This window comes from Peromyscus maniculatus, chromosome 13 (assembly GCF_049852395.1).
Source record: "Peromyscus maniculatus bairdii isolate BWxNUB_F1_BW_parent chromosome 13, HU_Pman_BW_mat_3.1, whole genome shotgun sequence".
Lineage (NCBI taxonomy): Eukaryota > Metazoa > Chordata > Mammalia > Rodentia > Cricetidae > Peromyscus > Peromyscus maniculatus.
The window spans coordinates 50701231-50721142 of NC_134864.1; the positions used below are offsets into that span (position 1 = coordinate 50701231).

The 19912-nt window shown below is 41.3% G+C and overlaps 1 protein-coding gene across 4 annotated transcripts in view; it reads right to left on the bottom strand.

Annotated features, from left to right (window-relative positions):
• Positions 1 to 19912, bottom strand: part of Adam23 (ADAM metallopeptidase domain 23) — a 154381-nt gene that overhangs the window by 62134 nt on the left and 72335 nt on the right. For all 4 annotated transcript variants that reach the window (XM_015993907.3, XM_042260240.2, XM_076550257.1 and 1 more), the window contains exons 5-8: positions 6888 to 6970; positions 5355 to 5418; positions 1488 to 1560; positions 638 to 711 (exon numbers count right to left, since the gene is read on the bottom strand). In XM_015993907.3, coding sequence (XP_015849393.2) covers positions 638 to 711; positions 1488 to 1560; positions 5355 to 5418; positions 6888 to 6970 — 294 coding nt within the window. The remainder of the gene's footprint in view (positions 1 to 637; positions 712 to 1487; positions 1561 to 5354; positions 5419 to 6887; positions 6971 to 19912) is intronic.

Consider the following 19912-nt stretch of genomic DNA (forward strand, 5'->3'; position numbering starts at 1 on the left):
ACCAATAGAGAAACGACATCCCGTCATTCCGTTCTGAAAAACTCATCCAGCTTTCAAATTCGGTTGAACAGAGTTTTTTGTTTTCATTTGGAAGAAATACAAATAAACTTGATTAGCCAATATTTCAAAACCCAACTCTCCCTAAATTTTTAACAGAAATGTTTTATATGACATTGTATAAGCCATATGATCTCGAAAGCTGTTGTGCACTATATGGTTTGTTTGTTTGTTTGTATGGTGAGTACATGCAGAAGTCATAGGTTAACTACTGGAATCAATCTTCTCCTTCTACCAGTCGGTCCCCAGGATGGAACTCTGGTCATCAAGCTCATTTAGCTGTCTCACCAGCCCTACTGTGCTTTTCAATAGTGGAAAAAAAAATGCACTCCAATTTTCATAAGAAAAAAACATAGAAGTAAAACAGCGCATGGTTACACGACATCAGGGTTCACAGGACACTCTAATCAGCTGAATCGTTAATAGGGAGAGGAGACTAAAAAAATAACATTGTGCCAGGGATGCTCGAGAGATGGAGGCTTCTTTGTGCTGCTTCTGCTGTGAAGAGGAACGTTTAGATAGTGCGGGAGCAGACTCCCAAGGGTAAAGGGTAAAGCCCGTGGCCCAAGGCCACACTCACATTCACAGCTCTCTTCCTTCTCCTCAGCCACTGTAACTCAGGTAGCAAAGGCCACCGGTCACTGCCATCTGTGCCTGTGTAAGAGGAAAATGAACATCAAATGGGTTTCGACAGCGTTCCGCTGAGAATAGTCTTCAAATATTACACGAAGGCACGGTGCCATTAATAATAAATGTCATCACAAAGCCAAAATAGCCTTCAGTGAAACAGTGCATTGATTGTTCAACATTTCACACTCACAAAGACAGTTCAAAAGCTATTTTCCTCTCCTCATGAAAAATGTGAGGTGTCCAAGGTTGATTAGACGTTGGTGGTCGTCTGACCTACAACCGTTTAACAATCTCGTGAGAACTCTACTCGGCGTGCCCAGTTTATTTTAGAATTTAAAATGATATGTGGCATAAGGTTTTGTGTAAATTATGAAAGACCCTGGGCATTAGGATATAGGGATACTATCACATGCCCCTAGGAAATCCAAAGAGGCCTTTGCCCACATTAGCATGCTACAGACGCTCCGGGGCAGGGTGAATGGGAGAAGCCACGCAGAATGGCCGGGGAATAGCAAACACGGAAGTCTGCCTGGCCCTGAAGTAATCATTCATTTACATTTGCCACACTCAGGTTCCCAGCCCAGCTTCACACCAGAGATTCATTTGTCGCCGCCGCCGCCACTGAAACCGCTCTCCATGCCTCATCCCACGCCAGGCTCAGCTGGGACTCCACTCCTCACCCACGCTGCTGACCCCAGCTCTCAAAGCAATTTCCCTTCCCAACAAGCCTGCACGACCCCAGCGGGTCTGTCAAGTCACCGTCCGCCCCGCATATCACGGCTATTTTAATTAAAACTTACTGAGATTCTTCATCTGCTTAGAATATTGTCCTGCCAAGGTTTTCTGGATTATGTGTGGCCGGCCTGTGCTTCTCTGAAACAGAAACAATTGTAGGAAATGAAAAAAAAAAAGTAAGACATGAAGACACTCTGCATCCAGGTCAATGTAATGCTTTCTCTCACACCCTTCCTAACGTGGGGGCGTCAGCCATCAGAAGGAAAAGGACATGCCTCGTCGAATCTTTAATTTTAACAAAAACAGCGCCCTTCCACTGACCTGCTTTAGATCAAAGCACAGTTTTGTCCCGTTGCTTTTAAATCTCAGCTTCTTTCAAAGCCCCAAGCAGGGAATGCGGGAGAAAGGAACAGAGCACCCACCAGCATGAGAAAACATTGGTGCTTTAGTAACTTTTAAAACACACATTTCGAAAAGATGAAACAGCAAATTTCCCTACCAACTTGTAAATGATTTAAAAAAAAAATTATGACATCCACAGTTAATTACGGCTGCAAGGCAGAACGGTCTCACACGTCACTGGTAACACAGTTTGGGAAAGATTTTAATAATATCCATAAGCAACCTTGGAAATACTCCTATCCTCTGGCCTAGAAATGACACTGACGCCTTACATTATTAGAAGTGGGGGTAGCATCGGAAGAGGAGTACTTAGTGTCTGCCAATCAGCACTGGCGTGTGTATTGTCCAATTTATCCCCAACAGGGAGCACGTATGTGGTCTGTATTCCATCCCTGCCCTAGTGTGCTTTCTGTTGCCATGGTAAAACACTGACCAAAACCAGCCTGAGAAGGAAGGGGTTTATTCCAGCTTGCGGGCTACAGTCCACCATGGAAGAAAGTAAGAGCAGGAGCTGAAACCAGAACCTGGAGGCAGGCAGGCACTGAAGCACAGCCCATGGAGGAGTGCTGCTTACTGGCTTGCTTCCTCTGGCTTGTTCAGCTACCTTTTGCCTACAACCCAGGGATAACCTACTTCACCCCACCTGCTTAGGGGTAGTACCGCCCACAGTGCGCTTGGCCATCCTACAAAAATTATCAATCAAGAAAATGTTCCAGCCGGGTGGTGGTGGCGGCAGTGGTGTACGCCTTTAATCCCAGCACTCGGGAAGCAGAGCCAGGAGGATCTCTGTGAATTCAAAGCCAGCCTGGGCTACAGAGTGAGTCCCAGGACAGGCTCCAAAACTACACAGAGAAACCCTGTCTCGAAAAACAAACAAAAAATGTCCCACAGCATGCCCACAGGCCATTGTGATGGAGAAGGTTCTTCAGCTGTGCTTCCCGTTTCTTAGGTATGTCAAGTTGACAACCAAGTTCAACCATCACATTTCTGTTTAACAAATACAGATACCAAGACTCAGAAAAATACATTATTGGGTTAAGTTGTGCCATGAAATGATCCAATCAACTTATTTAAAATATATATATATATATATGGAAATGTCTAATTAAAAATTTGTAAGAACATTTGCTAAAAGGTGATGAGAAATTATCTTTGGGGTGGTATGGTGGATAATTACTATTTAGTTAAGTGTTTGTTTTGCTTTTCAAGTTGTCTAATATATTACTAGACTTGGGCACAGTATTGATAATCGAACCCAGAGTCTCATGCATGCTAAGCAAGTTCTGCGCCACTAAACAGTCCCTAGCCAGTTTTGTTTTGTTTTTTCGTTTGGTGTTGTTTTGTGTGTTGTTTTGTTTGTTTGTTTGTTTGTTTTTAACTTTGAGACAAGGTCTCACTAAGTTTCTCAGACTGGCCTTGAACTGAAGTTCCCTCGGCTTCAGTCTCCTGAGTAGCTGGGATTACAGACATACACCACCACACCCAGCTAACACATAAGTTTTGCAACAATAAAAACAGCTATTAAAAAGGCCCTTCTTATTACATTTGACAGAAAACAATAATTAAGAATATTGCTATTTACTTTCTATTTGCAACAGAACGTGAATTCTCACTGGAACTATCCTGTCTGTACTTCGGACTTACTGGGAAGTATGCTAAGATTAATACTAATAATAATGGGGACATTCTAGTCAGCTCCCTATCCTGGTAACATAAAAAGACACCTAGTGTAGTCAAGTTCACCTCTGGATCTGCAACACGATTTTTACAACTAATTTCAAGTTTCAAGCTCTGCTCCTTTGCCCCCACCTACAGTGAAAATGAGAACAAATCATTTTGCGAACAAAAGGGAGGCTGTAGGAGGCAGGCAGGGAACAGAAGATAATAAGCACAGAACCATCAGCCCCAAGCAGTCTAATTACAGCTATAAGGATGAAGCGCCGATTCTTTAAACATTTTGATAATAAGAGTTTACATGTATATAAACCCTTTTAGCAGTTCAGCAGACAGTGCAGCACATTGAGAAATTCACACAGTCTGCAAAAAAAAAAAAACTGTCCTATTACGATGCACTGGAAATTACCCCATTTTTACATTCTTAAAAATGTAAAAGCTTGGAGAGCTATTTTGGACTTATTGTTGCTTTCTTTTTGGGGTTTCTTTGGTGAGGGTGGTAAGAGAACAGTTAAAGCCAAAAGTCAGGTACTTCGCTGAAGGGCTGACAGTTTTACTGCAGCATGGTTATCTGAATGTTCATGGAACAGGGAGAGTATTTATTCATCAGAACATCTTAATCTAGGTAGGGTAAATTGTCATCACTGTCTAGAAGACTTTAAAGTTATTCACCAAAACTCCATACAGGCTTGTTTAAATATCAGCTTGTACAATTTAATGGCTTTTCTGTCTCAAATTTGAAAGGCTATCCCATAGTCATATGTGCACGCGCACACACACACACACACACACACACACACACACAAATACAAGAAGACAAATGTTGCCCCCCCCCTCTTTTTTTGTCAAAAGCCTAGATGTCGGGATTTGGAGAGATTTCTCAGCAGTTAAGAGCTCTGGTTACCCTTGCAGAGGACACAGGTTCAGTCCCAGCACCCACATGGCTTATAACCATCTGTAACTCCACTTCTCAGGGCTCTGATGACCTCTGCTCACCTCCTCAAGCACTGTACACACAGAGAACACTCAGACATACTAAATAAATAGATAGACAGACAGACAGGTAGATGACAGATAAATTTTTAAACACCACACACACACACACACACACACACACACACGTTTTTCAAGACAGGGTTTCTCTGTGTAGTCTTGGTGCCTGTCCTGGATCTCGCTCTGTAGACCAGGCTGGCCTCGAACTCACAGAGCCTCCAGAGTGCTGGGATTAAAGGCGTGTGCCACCACTGCTCAGCCCATGTATGATCTCTTACTCATCTTTTGCATCTCCATTTGTGAGTCTCAGGACATCATTTTTATCATGAACGTAAAATGTACTAAGCCCTAAATATAATATTGATGACTATACATTAGACATTAAAGCTGGTTACACTGCCAATGAACAGCATGGCAGCAACACAGGATTTCTGATTATGGCTGTTGGCCTGTACAGGATGAAACACTTCCTTCTTCTCCATCTCAAAACTGTGTGTTGTATCATGTAGTCATTGCTTAGACCACAGGTTTCCCCACTAAATATTTCTAGCAACAGAAAGTAAGTATATTCTTACACAATTATCTAAAGAAGACACTGGAAATGCAAGCTTATCTAATGGAGTCCAGACCATTTAGTGCAAAAACAAAGGTCCTCCTTGTTCTCTCCAAAGATTAGAAAGAATGGGCTTGCTTCAGAATACCTAGGTATGATACCTCTGATCAGTCACCAAGAGCACGAGGGCCTAGCCTTGTGCCATTCTGAGTCTGAAATCACATAACATGGATAAACGCTCTTTGATGTGCCTTGTCTTCATATACTGGAAAAGCCAAACACCATAAGGAAATTGATGTCACAGACCCACCTCATCATGAGTCAGCTCCAGAGGCTCTATCATATACACGAAGGTGTCGTCCTCAAACATGCCACTGTAACACAAGACCCGGAGAGAAGAGTCAGCAAGTATGGCCAACAGTGAGAACTGGAAAGTGGGCATCTCCACAGTGTCATTAAAGAGTGCCTTGGAGCAAATGTCTTCATATGGTCCCAGATAAGCTCCCAGTTGCTGCATGGGACCCTGCTATGGTCTCAGCACTCCAAGGACTCTACTAGGCAGCCCACAAGCTCCAAAAATGTAAAGTATTGCCCCCAGAACATACAAAGTCTACATGACATAAATCATTTTTAAAAATAAACCAAAGACATCAGTGATCTGGATAAGATTTCTCACATCGTGTGGGGAGGTAGGGGATCACTTATTCCAGAACCATATGCAAGTAGTACAAAATTTTTTGCTATGCAAATTATGTATCACCTACAAGAAAGCTGACCACTTCATCATCTAAGAATATTCTAAAACCATCTCTGATTCTGAAGAGTCTGGTAGAAGTATCGTTACACCTGTAAATTGTGGGTGCCTATTAACTCCTATGCCATAGAAACCACATTTAACCTAGGGAGACATGAGTTTTGTTTTGTTTTTTTAAAGAAAGTTTGAAAAGGGCTTTAAGACCCTTTCTTCATTTCATGGCTAAAGTGAAATCTTCATCTGAGGCACCACTTGATCTGGATCTAAAACGTGTTTATGCACAGTTTCAAAGAGTCTGCTTCGGGACAATGCATGAATTCCTCCTAGCACCCCATCCTTCTGTGGCTGATGCCTAGTTAGACTTAGATCTAATCCTACTGATACGACCTTTGACATAGACCTGTAGGTGCTGCATCAACTGGACTGTGTCACTCTGTCAGCTCCCTGCTAGGGTTTGGGTCTTAAATGCACCCACAGATCCACTACTAAGGATCTGTTTTCATGCCAGAGTGGTGCCTCTGGGAGGTGGTGGGATCATCACGAGGTAACCATCACGAGCCTTGTAAGAAGTCTTTAGCTCATGTCATGGGGGGAGGAGGAGACGGGCAGAGAGGCAGTAGGGAGGAATGTCTTGCGGGGTATTGTGGGACTTTATTCTCCTTCTCACTCCTCTCTTTCCCTACTCATATGTTGAGCAGTCTTGTTGTACTGCACACATGCAATCCTCAATGATGTGGTTCCTCACAAATGGCCCAAAGTCATGAGGTCAACCTATCATGGATTCCAACCTCCAAAGCCTGAGCTAAAACAATCCTTTTCTCTTTATGAGTTGATCATCTCCATAGCATCAACCAAAATGGGAATTACTGTTCTATGGAATCATTTGTTTAATTTCTGAGCTTTCTACGAAATCAGGTGTTATAGAAGTGGAGACTTGAGCTCCCTGGAACTACTTTGTATCTAATCCCCAACACATCACTGACATAGAAAAGTCACTAAGATGAAATATCTGAAAAATAAAAACCAGAAGGAGTGAGTAGACATGAGCAAGCCTGGAGGTCAGGAGGCCCCAAGAAGATCCCCACATACTGGAGTCCATTGCATGTCGACAGAGCCACCCTGGAGTCTTTGACACCTCGGATGCTTCCATGGTAGTAACAGTGCTCTCCACCCTACAAAACAAAGAATGTCTTATTGATCGTGTCTTACACAGTGATAACTCTGCTTCTGATAGTTCTGCAGAGAAAGGCCATCAAGGATGAGAGTGCTTCTGCCAGAGAAACTCCCACTATTCCAAGTCAGAAACAGGGTTGGGCAAGCGTTAAACATAACAATTTTCATGTATTTAATAGAGGAGAAAAGGGACTTAATAGAGAATAAAACCAATGTAAGTGACAAAGTTGACTTGCATTTTTTTTTTTTTCGAGACAGGGTTTCTCTGTGTAGCTTTGCGCCTTTCCTGGGACTCACTTGGTAGTCTAGGCTGGCCTCGAACTCACAGAGATCCGCCTGGCTCTGCCTCCCGAGTGCTGGGATTAAAGGCGTGCGCCACCACCGCCCGGCTCGACTTGCATTTCTTAAGCATGCATTATATAGCAGTTACAAACAGATGTAGTTACACAGCAGTTTCCTCTCTCCTTTTCACACCACAACTCTTCCAGATGTTTCTTCTTCTGTTTATACACATTTAAAACAGAATCTTTATACTGCTATAATCTGATTTACCCCACTTGAAAAAATATCTTCCTAGGGTACTTTCAACATTATCAAAATAGAAACATAAACATCAAGCCAACCACAAACCCTTCATCTACAATGGTGGTACTACTTCCAAGATAGGCTAGGGCAATCATGGCACAAAGCACGTGGGAGTAACCAACCAATAACTGATTTTATTTAAAACCCACTCCACAAGATGGAACCCGTACCTGACACTGCTTGGGTGATCAAGAACCTGAGACTTAGATAGCCCAGAGACCTGGGGTAAAACCAAATAGTACTGGTCCAAAAAAATGTAGTGATAAAATAACTCTTAATGATATTCTGCTATACTCATAGATCAGTGCCTTGTTCAGCCATCATCAAAGAAGCTTCTTCCTGCAGTACACGGGAACAAATATAGAGACCTAGAGCCAGACATCATGCAAAGAGTGAGCAACCTTGAAACACTCAACCCTAAAGGGGATGTTTCCATCAAATCCCTCCCCTCAGAGCTCAGGGAACACCATGGAAGAGAAGGAGGAAGAAATTTAAGAGCCAGGAAGATGGAGGAACACCAAGAAAACAAGGCCCTTTAAAACAACATAAGCAAGGCTCCAATGAACTCACAGAGACTGAAGCAGCATGCACAGGGCCTGCACAGGTCTGCACCAGGTCCTCTGTACTTCCAGTGTAGTGTTTTTTAATGGGATTCCTGAGTGTGTGAAGGAGTGGATCTCTGATTCTCATGCCTTCTCTTGGGCTCTGTTCCTTCTGTTGATTGTCTTGTCCAACTTCGATGGAGTAGGTTTGGTTTTACCTTATTGTATCTTGTTTTGTTATAGTTTTTAATAAAGAATAAATGAGTGAATGCATGAATGAATGAAAATGAATACCTCACCACAAGAGGAATGGTTAACCACTAAATTGTAATTTATACTTGCTGAGAGAGGGAAAACCAATTTTCTCCAACGAAGGGACACTGGGTGGATCGACCACTCCAGGGCAGGCCTCCTGTTCAAGAGTAGTTGACCAACATATAACGGACTCCACCATTTTTTGTGTTATTTTATCTGGTTACAGTTTGTTGTTGTTTTCCTTTTGAGTGGTGTTCTATTCTGTCTTCTTGTTTTGAGGGAGTTTTGTTGTTATATTTGGTGCACGTTTTGTTTTTGAGAAAGAGCTTAGAGTTTAGTGGGAAGAGCAGAGGATCTGCAAGGACTTGAGGGAGGGAAAGAATATGATTGAATATATTTAAATTTAAAAATTGTTTTATATAATAAAAAAGAAATCATAAACAAAAAGTGTATAGTCATCTCACTTGTATTATATATCAATAAAATTAAGGTTAAAATAAAAAAATAAGTAAGAAAGTATCTCCCTAATACAGACTCATGAAACCCCTTTTCATCCCAATCCGTTTCAATATACACTGCCCGTCTTGGGTTAAGCTGCTAGCTGCTGTTCATATTATGACTCTGGAAATGTCTTCAGAGCTGTGCTACAGTTTCATTACATTTTCTATTTGTCTACATTTTTAATTTGAGGGGACATTTGTTTCATTGTTTGTATCTTTGTTTTATATGTAACTAGCATCCTCCATCCTCTAAGAGTAATCTAAAACTCCTCGTACTTCAGCTAATGTATCTGTCAGTGTAGCATGCTCAATTTGTTCCTGGAGACACTCTGGGGTTGCCCTTCAGCCCCGTGCTTCAATCCAGTCTATTGTTTTCTGGGTCTCACGAAGAGGTACCATTCAGGACTTCTCTGTGACACTGCTGTGCAATCTTTGTCTGCCTTCTGCATTGGACCCTAAATTCCATGTCTCCCTCACTTATAGTCACCACCGCCACCCCCATTTTAGAGGCACACAGTGTCTGCTACTTCATTGAAAAATATTTACGACAGATGTTTAGTGAGCATGCGTGAGGATTAACCTCTCATTGTCAGCCTTCACAGTAGAGCCACAAGTTGGCTGAGAAATGCCAAACTGAATATTACTTCCTCCTGGCACTTCAGAGACATATACTGTCTTCTAGTTTCTGATGCTGCTGATTCAAAGACAACTCCAGCATTAGGCATTGTTTCTCTTTTAAGAGGACTTCAGGGACTCCTATTCAGCTCCATGTCCACGAAGTCTTTGTGATGTGCCTTCATATGGATGCTGTGTCTCCATCACATGAAGACACCTAGTAACTGAAGACAGCGCAGGGGCTTCCATCTGGGAAGCAGTCTTTTATTATTTCTTTGCTCATTCCTTCTCCAAGCTCTTTCATAAACTGAGCTACTTCAGCCGTCTGGAGACGGGGTGGTCACCTGGCTATATGGGTAAGGAGCAACTGGGGATGGGCATTCGTTATTCTCCAAGTACACGTTCCAACCCACCGCCACCATTCCAGATGCCACCGATTCCTGGGCCTTTCTGGATTTAATAACACGAGTTGGCTTGCTGCTTGTGGCCTCCTCACAAAAGAAATTAACGGAGCAGGTAAAATTCAGGCCTAAGTGAGTAGTTACTGACCTGCCTGCGGCCCATCTCCTGAAACTACATGGGCATTTCCTACTGCTGTCTCCACTTGGCTTTGTCCTAGTGGATTTATTTCCTTTATGAATGGGTTATCTGGAGGGTATATGACATATCACGTATTATAAGTGCTCTATATGTGGGTTGCTTCTCTGTTCTCAAATAGCAAAGTTTACTTATAAATATTGACTTGTATATAGCATGTCATGTTCTATTTGTGTATTTAACACTGCGACCTATAATGACAAAGGGGTTCACACATCTCAGCAACCTGAGAACCCAGGTCAATATATAGCAACTACATTTCAAACTCTTCACATGGTTCTAAAATATACATATAAATATATAACATATAATATATATTATACACATAGATACAGTAATTGTAAATTATATCAAAGTTGTTTTTTAGCACTTTGTGTCTCAAAAGTAAAAGCTTTCTTAAGCCAAGTGGTTGTAAGAAGTGCACAGAAAACAATCATATTTACTTGGCCTTCTCAAGAATAACCATTTTCAGATTTTCCTTTAAGATATTTCTATTTTCCCCATAAAATATTGCCAGCTCTTCTTAGATGTAAGTTCCACCCACTTGCACTAATGAGTGGAAGTTGACTCTCTAATTGTTATATTGAATTAAGGTGGGAAACTCTACTTGACCATGTGTTATTGAGTTCTCTGACCTTTAAGTGAAACTGGAGATAACACACTCCTGGTGTTAACACAATATTCAGTCTTAATATCTTAAGTGCACAGTTATATTAAGCATTATGAGTAGTTTGATGATTTCCGTTTTAGTGTTACTATTGAAATATTTTCTGAGATTATTGTTAAATTTACAGAAAGTCTTTTTCTTTAAGTGCTGTTGAAAAATATCACTTGGCAATCTGCAGATCCATGTTGCTGCTATAGTTGGCCAGGACAGAAAGGCCGCATGTGAGGGATTTTACTCCCTGTGACACACAGCAATCAGCTCCAGGGAGACTTCACTGAGAATCTGCCATCTTGAGTAATCACTATCAGACTGTGACCACAATCTTCATGTACAGATTGGGAGACTGGCAACGTGTCATAATGGCTCTGCCAAAATAGCAAAAAGACCCCAGCTGATGTCACATCTTGCTGCGGAACAATCTTTTTCTACACTATAAATATGTATTACTCTCAATGGTTAATAAAAAGCTGACATGCCAGTAGCTGGGCAGAAAGTTAGGCAAGAAAGTCAAACCGAGAATGATGGGAAGGAGGGCGGAGTCAGGAGACACCAGCCAGTTGACCAGGAAGCAAGACATGCTAGAGGACAGGTAAAGCCATGAGCCACGAGCCACATGGCAATACTATAGATTAATAGAAATGGGTTAATTTGAATGTAAGAGTTCGCTACTAACAAGCCTGAGTTACCGGCCAATCATTTATAATTCAGTCTCTGAGTCGGTTATTTGGGACCGAGCGGTTGGGATAGGAAATGTCCATTTACAACATCTTCAGGACCTCCTATTTACATTTCTTCTTCCAGGTAAGAAAGCCTCAGATCACCCAAGAGGGCTAGTCAGCGCCGACCCGAGAGTGGGCACAGAGCTGGGATTATGCAAGCAACAGCAAGGGCTAAGTCAACGTGTGTCTTCACTGAGGTCAACATTTTCAGATCCAAAACTGTTCATCTGTTAATTAGATTACAAAACGGATCGTCTGATAAGCAGAGCTTGTTAGCAGTCAGAGGAAATGAAAATTCCTAGGAAGTGCACTGCTGACTTTCTCAGCCATGTGTTCCACACAGCCAAGGACTCCAAGAGCTAAGTCATGTTCACATGAGAACTCACTTCTGCAGAAGGTTAGCAAGCTCAGAATTCCACTGGAGACTCCTTTACTGTTTTGTTACTGTTCACTAGTTTAGGGGTGGCTGTTTGTTTTTAGTTTTGCTTGCTTGAGGGCTCATTTATCTGCCTGTTCTTCAGTGTGTGTGTGTGTGTGTGTGTGTGTGTGTGTGTGTGTGTGTGTGTGTGTGTGTCTGTGTGTTGTGCTGTGTGTTGTGCTGTGTTGTGTTGTGTTGTATTGTGTTGTTAGGGACTGAAGCTAGGACCTTGCACATGCTGAACAAGCCCTCTATCACTGAGCTACACTCCCAACCCATGTGATTCTCATCTTTTAAAACCTTTCCTTGCCAGGCGGTGGTGGCACACGCCTTTAATCCTAGCATTCCAGAGGCAGAGGCAAGCTAATCTCTGTGAGTTCAAGGCCAGCCTGGTCTACAAAGCAGTTCCAGGACAGCCAGGACAATTACACAGAGAAACTTTGTCTCGAGAAAAAAAAAAAAACTAATTAATAAATAAAGGAAATATTTCCTAATCAGAAATGAGTAGAAAAAGCAACCTAATGATTTAAGCAATAATAACTTGGAAGTGAAAAAAAATCTATTCTATGACTTCATTGCTGTATTAACAGGCATTATTTAATTCCACTTACTTTAATAAAAAGAAACATCTCTACTCTCCCAGTAACCCACTCAAATAACAGTGACATAAAAAGCCACATAAGCCCACAAGGACAGAGGATAGAGAAAAAGAACTGGAAGCGGGGGGTGGGGGTTGAGTTGGGGGGTGTGCCTGTGGAGGTGCAGGAGATGGACAGCAGATTGGTGGGAATGACCCTCTTGGATTTAAGGGTTTTGGGTGAAACCAAAGGAAGCAAGCCAACAATTACTTTTTAAAAATTTTCCAACCTTTGTGTCTGCTTAATTATCTCAACCACTTCAGCAACATTCAATCTGACAGTGCTTATGAGCTTCTCAGCCCAAGAAACTCAGGTAAACCTAGACACTCACAGTGTCTGAGAACTGAGGTCTTCCACTTGGCTACTGACGGTCTTGTAAACATTCACAAACAAGTGACATAGCCCATCTCAACGAACTGTGCAGACTAAGAGAGTTAGACGTGGGACATACTCAAATGAAGACGCTACCCTCAAGCAATTATTTTAGGTATGGGTTTTTGGTTTTGTTTTACAAGTTTACCTACTAACTAAGTATAGTTAGTAGGTAAATTTGTTTTAAAGGTGAGTGGTCTATGTCTACAACTGACTACATGTGCCTGGATTTGCTGCAGAATGAGAAAATGAAAAACTACATTCAGAGAATTGGGGAATCTGAAACTCCAACACCAGTTTAATAATTTACCTTCATTAAATTCAACAGGGAATAGAAGTCTTGCAGTAGTACATTGACAAAAGTGTTGGCCCACCTCAGCTCTGCCAATGCCATATAACTTTAATATTTCATATTAATTATATTGTTCAATCTTAAAATAGCTATGTAAGAAACCAGTATTGTCTGCTGGCTGAATTTCATAGGGAGACTTTTAATCCCATGTTCCTTTCATATTCTAGAATGTTTTCAGAATATTGCCAAAAGGGGCAATATTTTGAATGATCAACAACAGTAAGCTTACCTTTAAACTGGAAAGTTTAATGACTTTAATTTCATACCTAAAATAAATGTTCTAGCATGGATAATCTTTCCTTGTTATTACTTAAATTGTTTATTATTTACCTAATAGTAAGCAACTTTTAAGCTAGCTACTAATTCAAAGACTACAAATATATTGTAGTGAATACACAAGTTATAAAAGACCCATTTAAATTTACTATAAGAGTAGAAATCCAAACTTTCTGGTTAGGAACAAAACATAAAAATGAGAACTTTTCATTCCAAATGTGGCTGAGAGGTAGGAAATTGATGGAGAAAAATAGTCTGAGAAAATTCATTAAATGATAATTAAGGAAGAGATAATGGGAAAAAGAAAAGGGAACATGGAGAAGAAAGGGGGTTAAGAAAGAAAGCAGAAGCTGGGCGGTGGTGGCGCACACCTTTAATCCCAGCACTCAGGAGGTAGAGGCAGGCGGATCTCTGAGTTCGAGGCCAGCCTGGTCTCCAAAGTGAGTTCCAGGAAAGGCGCAAAGCTACACAGAGAAACCCTGTCTCAAAAAAACAAAAAAAAAAAAAAAGGAAAGACAGAAAGGAAGAAGAGAGAGAGAGAGAGAGAGAGAGAGAGAGAGAGAGAGAGAGAGAGAGAGAGAAAGAAAGAAAGAAAGAAAGAAAGAAAGAAAGAAAGAAAGAAAGAAAGAAAGAAAGAAAGAAAGAAAGAAAGAAAGAAAGAAAGAAAAGAGAAAGAAAGCAGAGAAGAAAACAGAGGACTGAAATTGCCCTGCCCAGTGCAGGTCCCCCAGCTCAGCTCTCATAGCTGGTGGAAGTGCTGCCGCTCCCCTATCAGGAACACTTAGCCTGCAGTACTATCAGGGTCAACATCTGCACATTCAACCCACAGCATGATGAAGAAACTTAGCAAAAACAACTGTATCTATGCTGAACACATCCAAACCACCTTCCTTGTCATTATTCTCTGAGCCGGTGGTTCTCAACCTTCTAATAAAGTGACCCTTGAATACAGTTTCTTATGTTGTGGTGACCCCCAACCATAAAATCACTTTTATTGCTAGTTCATAACTATAATTTTGTTATGAATGATAATGTAAATATCTGATAAGCAATCCCAATGAAAGAGTCATTTCACACACACACACACACACACACACACACACACACACACGTTGAGAACCACTGTTTAGAGTCTAAACAGTCAGCTATGGGCATGCATTCATATTGCACTGGATATTGTAAGCTAGAGATGACTTAAATGATCCAAGAGGATGTGTGGGGTATGCAAATCCAGCCAAATTTTATATAGGGAACTTGAGTATCCATGGTCTGGAATGCCCTCTCTGGAATCCTGGAACAAATCCCCCATGATAGCGAGGGATGACTATAGTCAGGGTGCTCAGGACATTCACTCTCCAAACCCTTCTGCTCTACACCGATTCCACCTCCACCCAGAAGCCATGTCTATCAAGGACCCACTCATCATCCAGATGGTTTCCCTGCCACCCTGCTGCCAAAGTCCTCCCAGACACAGTGAGCTTTAGACAAACCAAGCTCACGATGTGATCAGGAAAAGAACAAGTATGAAGCCTTCTCCCCACCGGGCAGGGATGTGTCTCTGGCTCCCTGGTGAATGTGCTCTACCTAAAACAGAAACTAGGTCAGAAAAAGAGTTGAACTAACATTTTTGTTGAATATATACTCACAAATACATACACATACATATACACATATATGCACACATATGTGTGTGTGTATATATACATATATCCCAAATGCAATATAGAACATGATACTTTGCTATGCATAATGAAATGATTGTTGATCAAGCACACTGGCATGTCTTTTCAGCCCCACATAGTTGCTCTTGTGAGTACCTGGGAAAAAGCATTGAAAGTCTACTCTCCCAGCAAATTTCCATTATGTAACAGTGTCATTGACAACAGTCCTCATACTGCACACTAGATTCTACACTTATGTCCTACATAATTGGTCATTTTGACCTACACCTCTCCATTTTCAGCCCTAATCCCTGACCCCTGACTCTAGAAACCACATTCTATTCTTTTTAATGTTTTGACGTCTTTGGAACCCACAAACTATCACAAATGGGGCCTTTTTCTTCCTATGTCCACATTACTTTGTTGTATATAAATGCAACAGAATAGTATTCAGTCTTTTAATGAGGATGTCACCATTTACAACAACATGGATGAACCTGGAGTACATATTTAACCACTGTCTAAATTCAAATTTAACACAGGAATCTTATCCTAAGTGTGTGTGAATACAGCATCTTTTCTTTATTCATTCATCCACTGATGACCACTGTAGTTGCTTGCATTTCTGGACTGTTATAAAAAAAGCTGCTGTGAGTGCCTGGTGGTGGTGGTACACGCCTCTAATCCCAGCACTCAGGAGCAGAGCCAGGCAGATCTCTGTGAGTTCGAGGCCAGCCTGGTCTACGGAGCAAGATCCAGGACAGGCACCAAAACTACACAAGAGAAGCCCTATCTTGAAAAACCAACCAATCAATCAATCAATAAAATAAATAGATAGATAGATAGATAGATAGATAGATAGATAGATAGATAGATAGATAGATAGATAGATACAGCTGCTGTGAACATCTATGCCCTTGTTTATATGTAGACATGTTTTACCTGTCTCTCTCTCTGTCTCTCTCTCTCTCTCTCTGTCTCTCTCTCTCTCTCTCTGTGTGTGTGTGTGTGAGAGAGAGAGAGAGACAGAGAGACAGAGAGACAGAGAGACAGAGAGAGAGAGAGAGGGCATGAAGTATGTGGAAGCCTATACACACACGTATATAAAAACCACAGTAGGACATCAGATGCCTTCTTCTACGGTTCTCCACCTATTGCCTTGAGACAGGGTCTCTCACTGAACCAGATGTCTGCTGTTTTTTAGCTAGGCTGGCTGGCCAAGGAGCTCTCAGGATATGCCTGACTCCATTCCCCAATGTTGGAGTTGCGACCATACATAGACATGCCTGGTTTTTTACATGATCATTGAGGATAAACACTCTCTACATTTGTAGACAAGTCCCCTTGTCCCACCATGCCATCTTCATGGTCCCATGGACATACGTTTTAACTCACTTGGAAACGCACCTAAGATCATCAGAGAAACGCAAAATTAAACTACAGTGAGCTTTAACTCACACTTACTAGAATGGCTAATTTTAAAAAAAAGGCAAGGAATATATGGTGTGGGGAAAAAGAAACATTTGTAGACTATTGGTAGAACTACAGATTGGCATGGCCAGCTCAAGAATGAAGATTCATCAAAAAACAGAAAGGAACTCTAAGTCTCAAAGAGACAGCTGCACTGTGTGTTCATCTCAGCATCATTCCCATTGCCAAGCTGGAGAAACTGATAGATGAATGAACGGAGGAATGTGTCCACAATGGAATATCACCCAGCCGTGGAAGGAGGAAAATCCTGCAACCTGGTGGGACACTGCACTAAGTGGAATACTCCAGCAAAGAAAGACAAATGCTGCTCCGACCCTCAGAGGCAACATGAGAGAGAGTCAGCTCACGGAGTCAGAGGGTAGAACAGTGGTTGACAGAGGGGAAATCCCATTGGGCAAATGAAGAGATGTCGGTCAAAGCACACAAAGCTTCAACTGTGTGAGTGGAATAGACTGTGGAGACATAAAGTGCCACACAGTGACTACAGAAACTACAATGTATCCTTAAAATCTGCTCTGAGGTAGATTTTAAATGTCCTCACTAACAAAAATAACTACAGGAAGTACAGGATGTGTTCATCAGCATCAATATGCTGATCATCCCCCCAGTGTACGCATGTCAAAGCATGACATTTGGCCCAACCCAGCTATATAATATTCTTATGTATAAAATCCAAGTTGCACACCTTAAATACACAATTTGCATTTTTCAATTATACTTCAATAAAGCAGGGAAAAAGGAAACCACTCACAAAGGACCGCATATTATAGGATTCCATTTATGTTCCAAATAGGCAATTTATAGAGACAGAAAAGTAGATTAGCGGTTACCTATGATGGGAAGGAGAGCCGCTAGGGAATGGCTGCTAATAGATAAGACGTTTCTTTGTGGGGTGATGAAAAATGTTTTAAAATTAGATTATGTTAATGGATGCATAATTTTGCAAATATAGTAAAAACAATTTAATTGCGTACTTTACAGTATATAAATTATGCCCCCAATAAACCTGTTTAAACCAAAGAAAACATAAATAAGTTGTCTTTTAAATGAGTAAAATGAGATCAACAAAGTTGCTTTATCATATATTGTGTTGCACTCCGTGCAAGGAGTAGTGGAAGGAATTGTAATAAAAATCTGTTTGGCTGGGCAAACCAAAGAAGCTGCTCCATGTGCACTAGCAAGCATCTACCTGGCATCTAGACCATGAACTTGATAGTGTGTGTGTGTGTGTGTGTGTGTGTGTGTGTGTGTGTGTGTGTGTGTGTGTGTTTCTGGTTCCGATATTTACTTCTCTATTCAGCCCACTTTTATTCAGGAGAAGTAAGGGACATCAACCTTACCTAGGAATGGGAATGAGGGACTCTTTGGCACAGGGAGATCGAAAGACAGTAACAGTGCGCTCAGAGTACCCATGCATCAGGATTTTCATACCAAACCCCCAAATATTATCAGTATCCACATCGATATTTTACCTCAAGGCCCTCATAGGCTGTTTATGATTCCAGGCTTCTCTAGTCAAATAACAGTACACAATGGGTGAGAGGAATGATTGTGTCCATACCTTCTTTTGTCTAACCAGTAAGGTATCTTGGATACTTTTAATTAGGTATATATGGGAAGTGAGATGGGGTGGTGATGTTTTATTTGTGCACCCCAATAAAGCTTATCTGGGGGGTCAGAAGAATAGGACAAGCCATATCCAACCTCACCTCACCAACTCCTCAACCAATCCTGTTTCCTCAGACTGAAAGCCTCTGAGTCCTCACCCCTGAGGGTCTCAGTTGAACTGCTGCTAAAAAGCCTCTAAGTTCCTGGTCCTTACGCCTTATATACCTTTCTGATTCCTGTCATCTCTTCCTGGGATTAAAGGCGTATGTGCTTCCCAAGCAAAGACGTGAGATCTTAAGTTATGGGACTAAAGGTGTGTGCCACCATGCCTGGTTCTTTTTCCAGTGTGGCCTTGAACTCACAGAGATCCAGACCGATCTTTGCCTCCCAAGTGATAGGATTAAAGGCCTCTATGTCTAATCTAGTGGCTGGCTCTGCCCTCTGACCCTCAGGTAAGTTTATTAGGGTGCACAATATATTGGGGGACACAATATATCACCACAGGATGGGAAACGTGCATGTGAATGTAGAATCCAGAAAAGGACATTTGGCTTCCCTGGAGTTAAAGTTACAAAGCAGTAGTTAGGCATCCAACCCAGGTGCTGGGAACCAAACTTGGGTCCTCTGCATGAGCAGTACAAACTCTTAACCACTGAGCCATCTCTCCAGCTCACAGAGGAGCTTACATAATGGGTAGAAACTCTGCCACTCCTACACATTAACCTCCCTTTCTGGTGTGCCTCCCAAAAGCTTTCTTAAATATCACAGAAGCCAATCTTCATAAAGTTCACCTTTAAAATGCTTTTAAGAGTATCTGTATAACTGGAACGTGAATTTAGGCAAAATTATGTATAATTTCAGAAGTAAAATTTGTCATTATGACCAAAAGTCATAAAATACAACTCTTTGATCCAGAGAGTCTTATTCTTAAAATGACTCCTTCAGCAATTACAGTGTGTTTAGCCTGCACCTGGGAAGTTTTTCCTTTGGACGATCATGAGGGAAGGCTAGAAGCAAACTAAACGTCTATGGCTTAGTATTTTTAAATAAATAATAACAAATAAGTCAGAAGAACATTATGCAGTTTTTTAAAATAATGATCCAATAAAAATATAGGTTTCATGCATTGTTATCATTAGATTTTTGCAAATCCTGCACAGAATGTATGTGGCTTCTTCTTGGGACTTAAGGATGTGTGTGTGTGTGTGTGTGTGTGTGTGTGTGTGTGTGTGTGAGTGTGTGTGTGTGTGTGTGTGTACACTTGTAAAAACCATTATAGCACCATTAGGATGTTATTATTAATCCATTATCTATGGACACGTTAATTTGGGTAAATGAGCTGTTAAAGGAAACGGGTCATAAATGAAAAAAAAAAGAGGTGGACACAAAGTCAAACTACAGTGGCCATAGCTTCTTTTGCCAGAGTAGATGTAGCTTTTGCTTTAAATATGTTACAACCACGGGAGGTTTGGAATATCTTATTAATAAAAAGTCCTCATTCGCAGTACCTCAAGTGAACTCTATATATGCCAATTAGCTATTGTACTTCTTAAAAAAAAAAAAAAAAAAAAAAAAAAAAAAAAAGCATGAGCTTCTTGAGAGAAGTTTGGGTCAGGTTACTGAGGCTGCAAAGGTGTCCCATTTG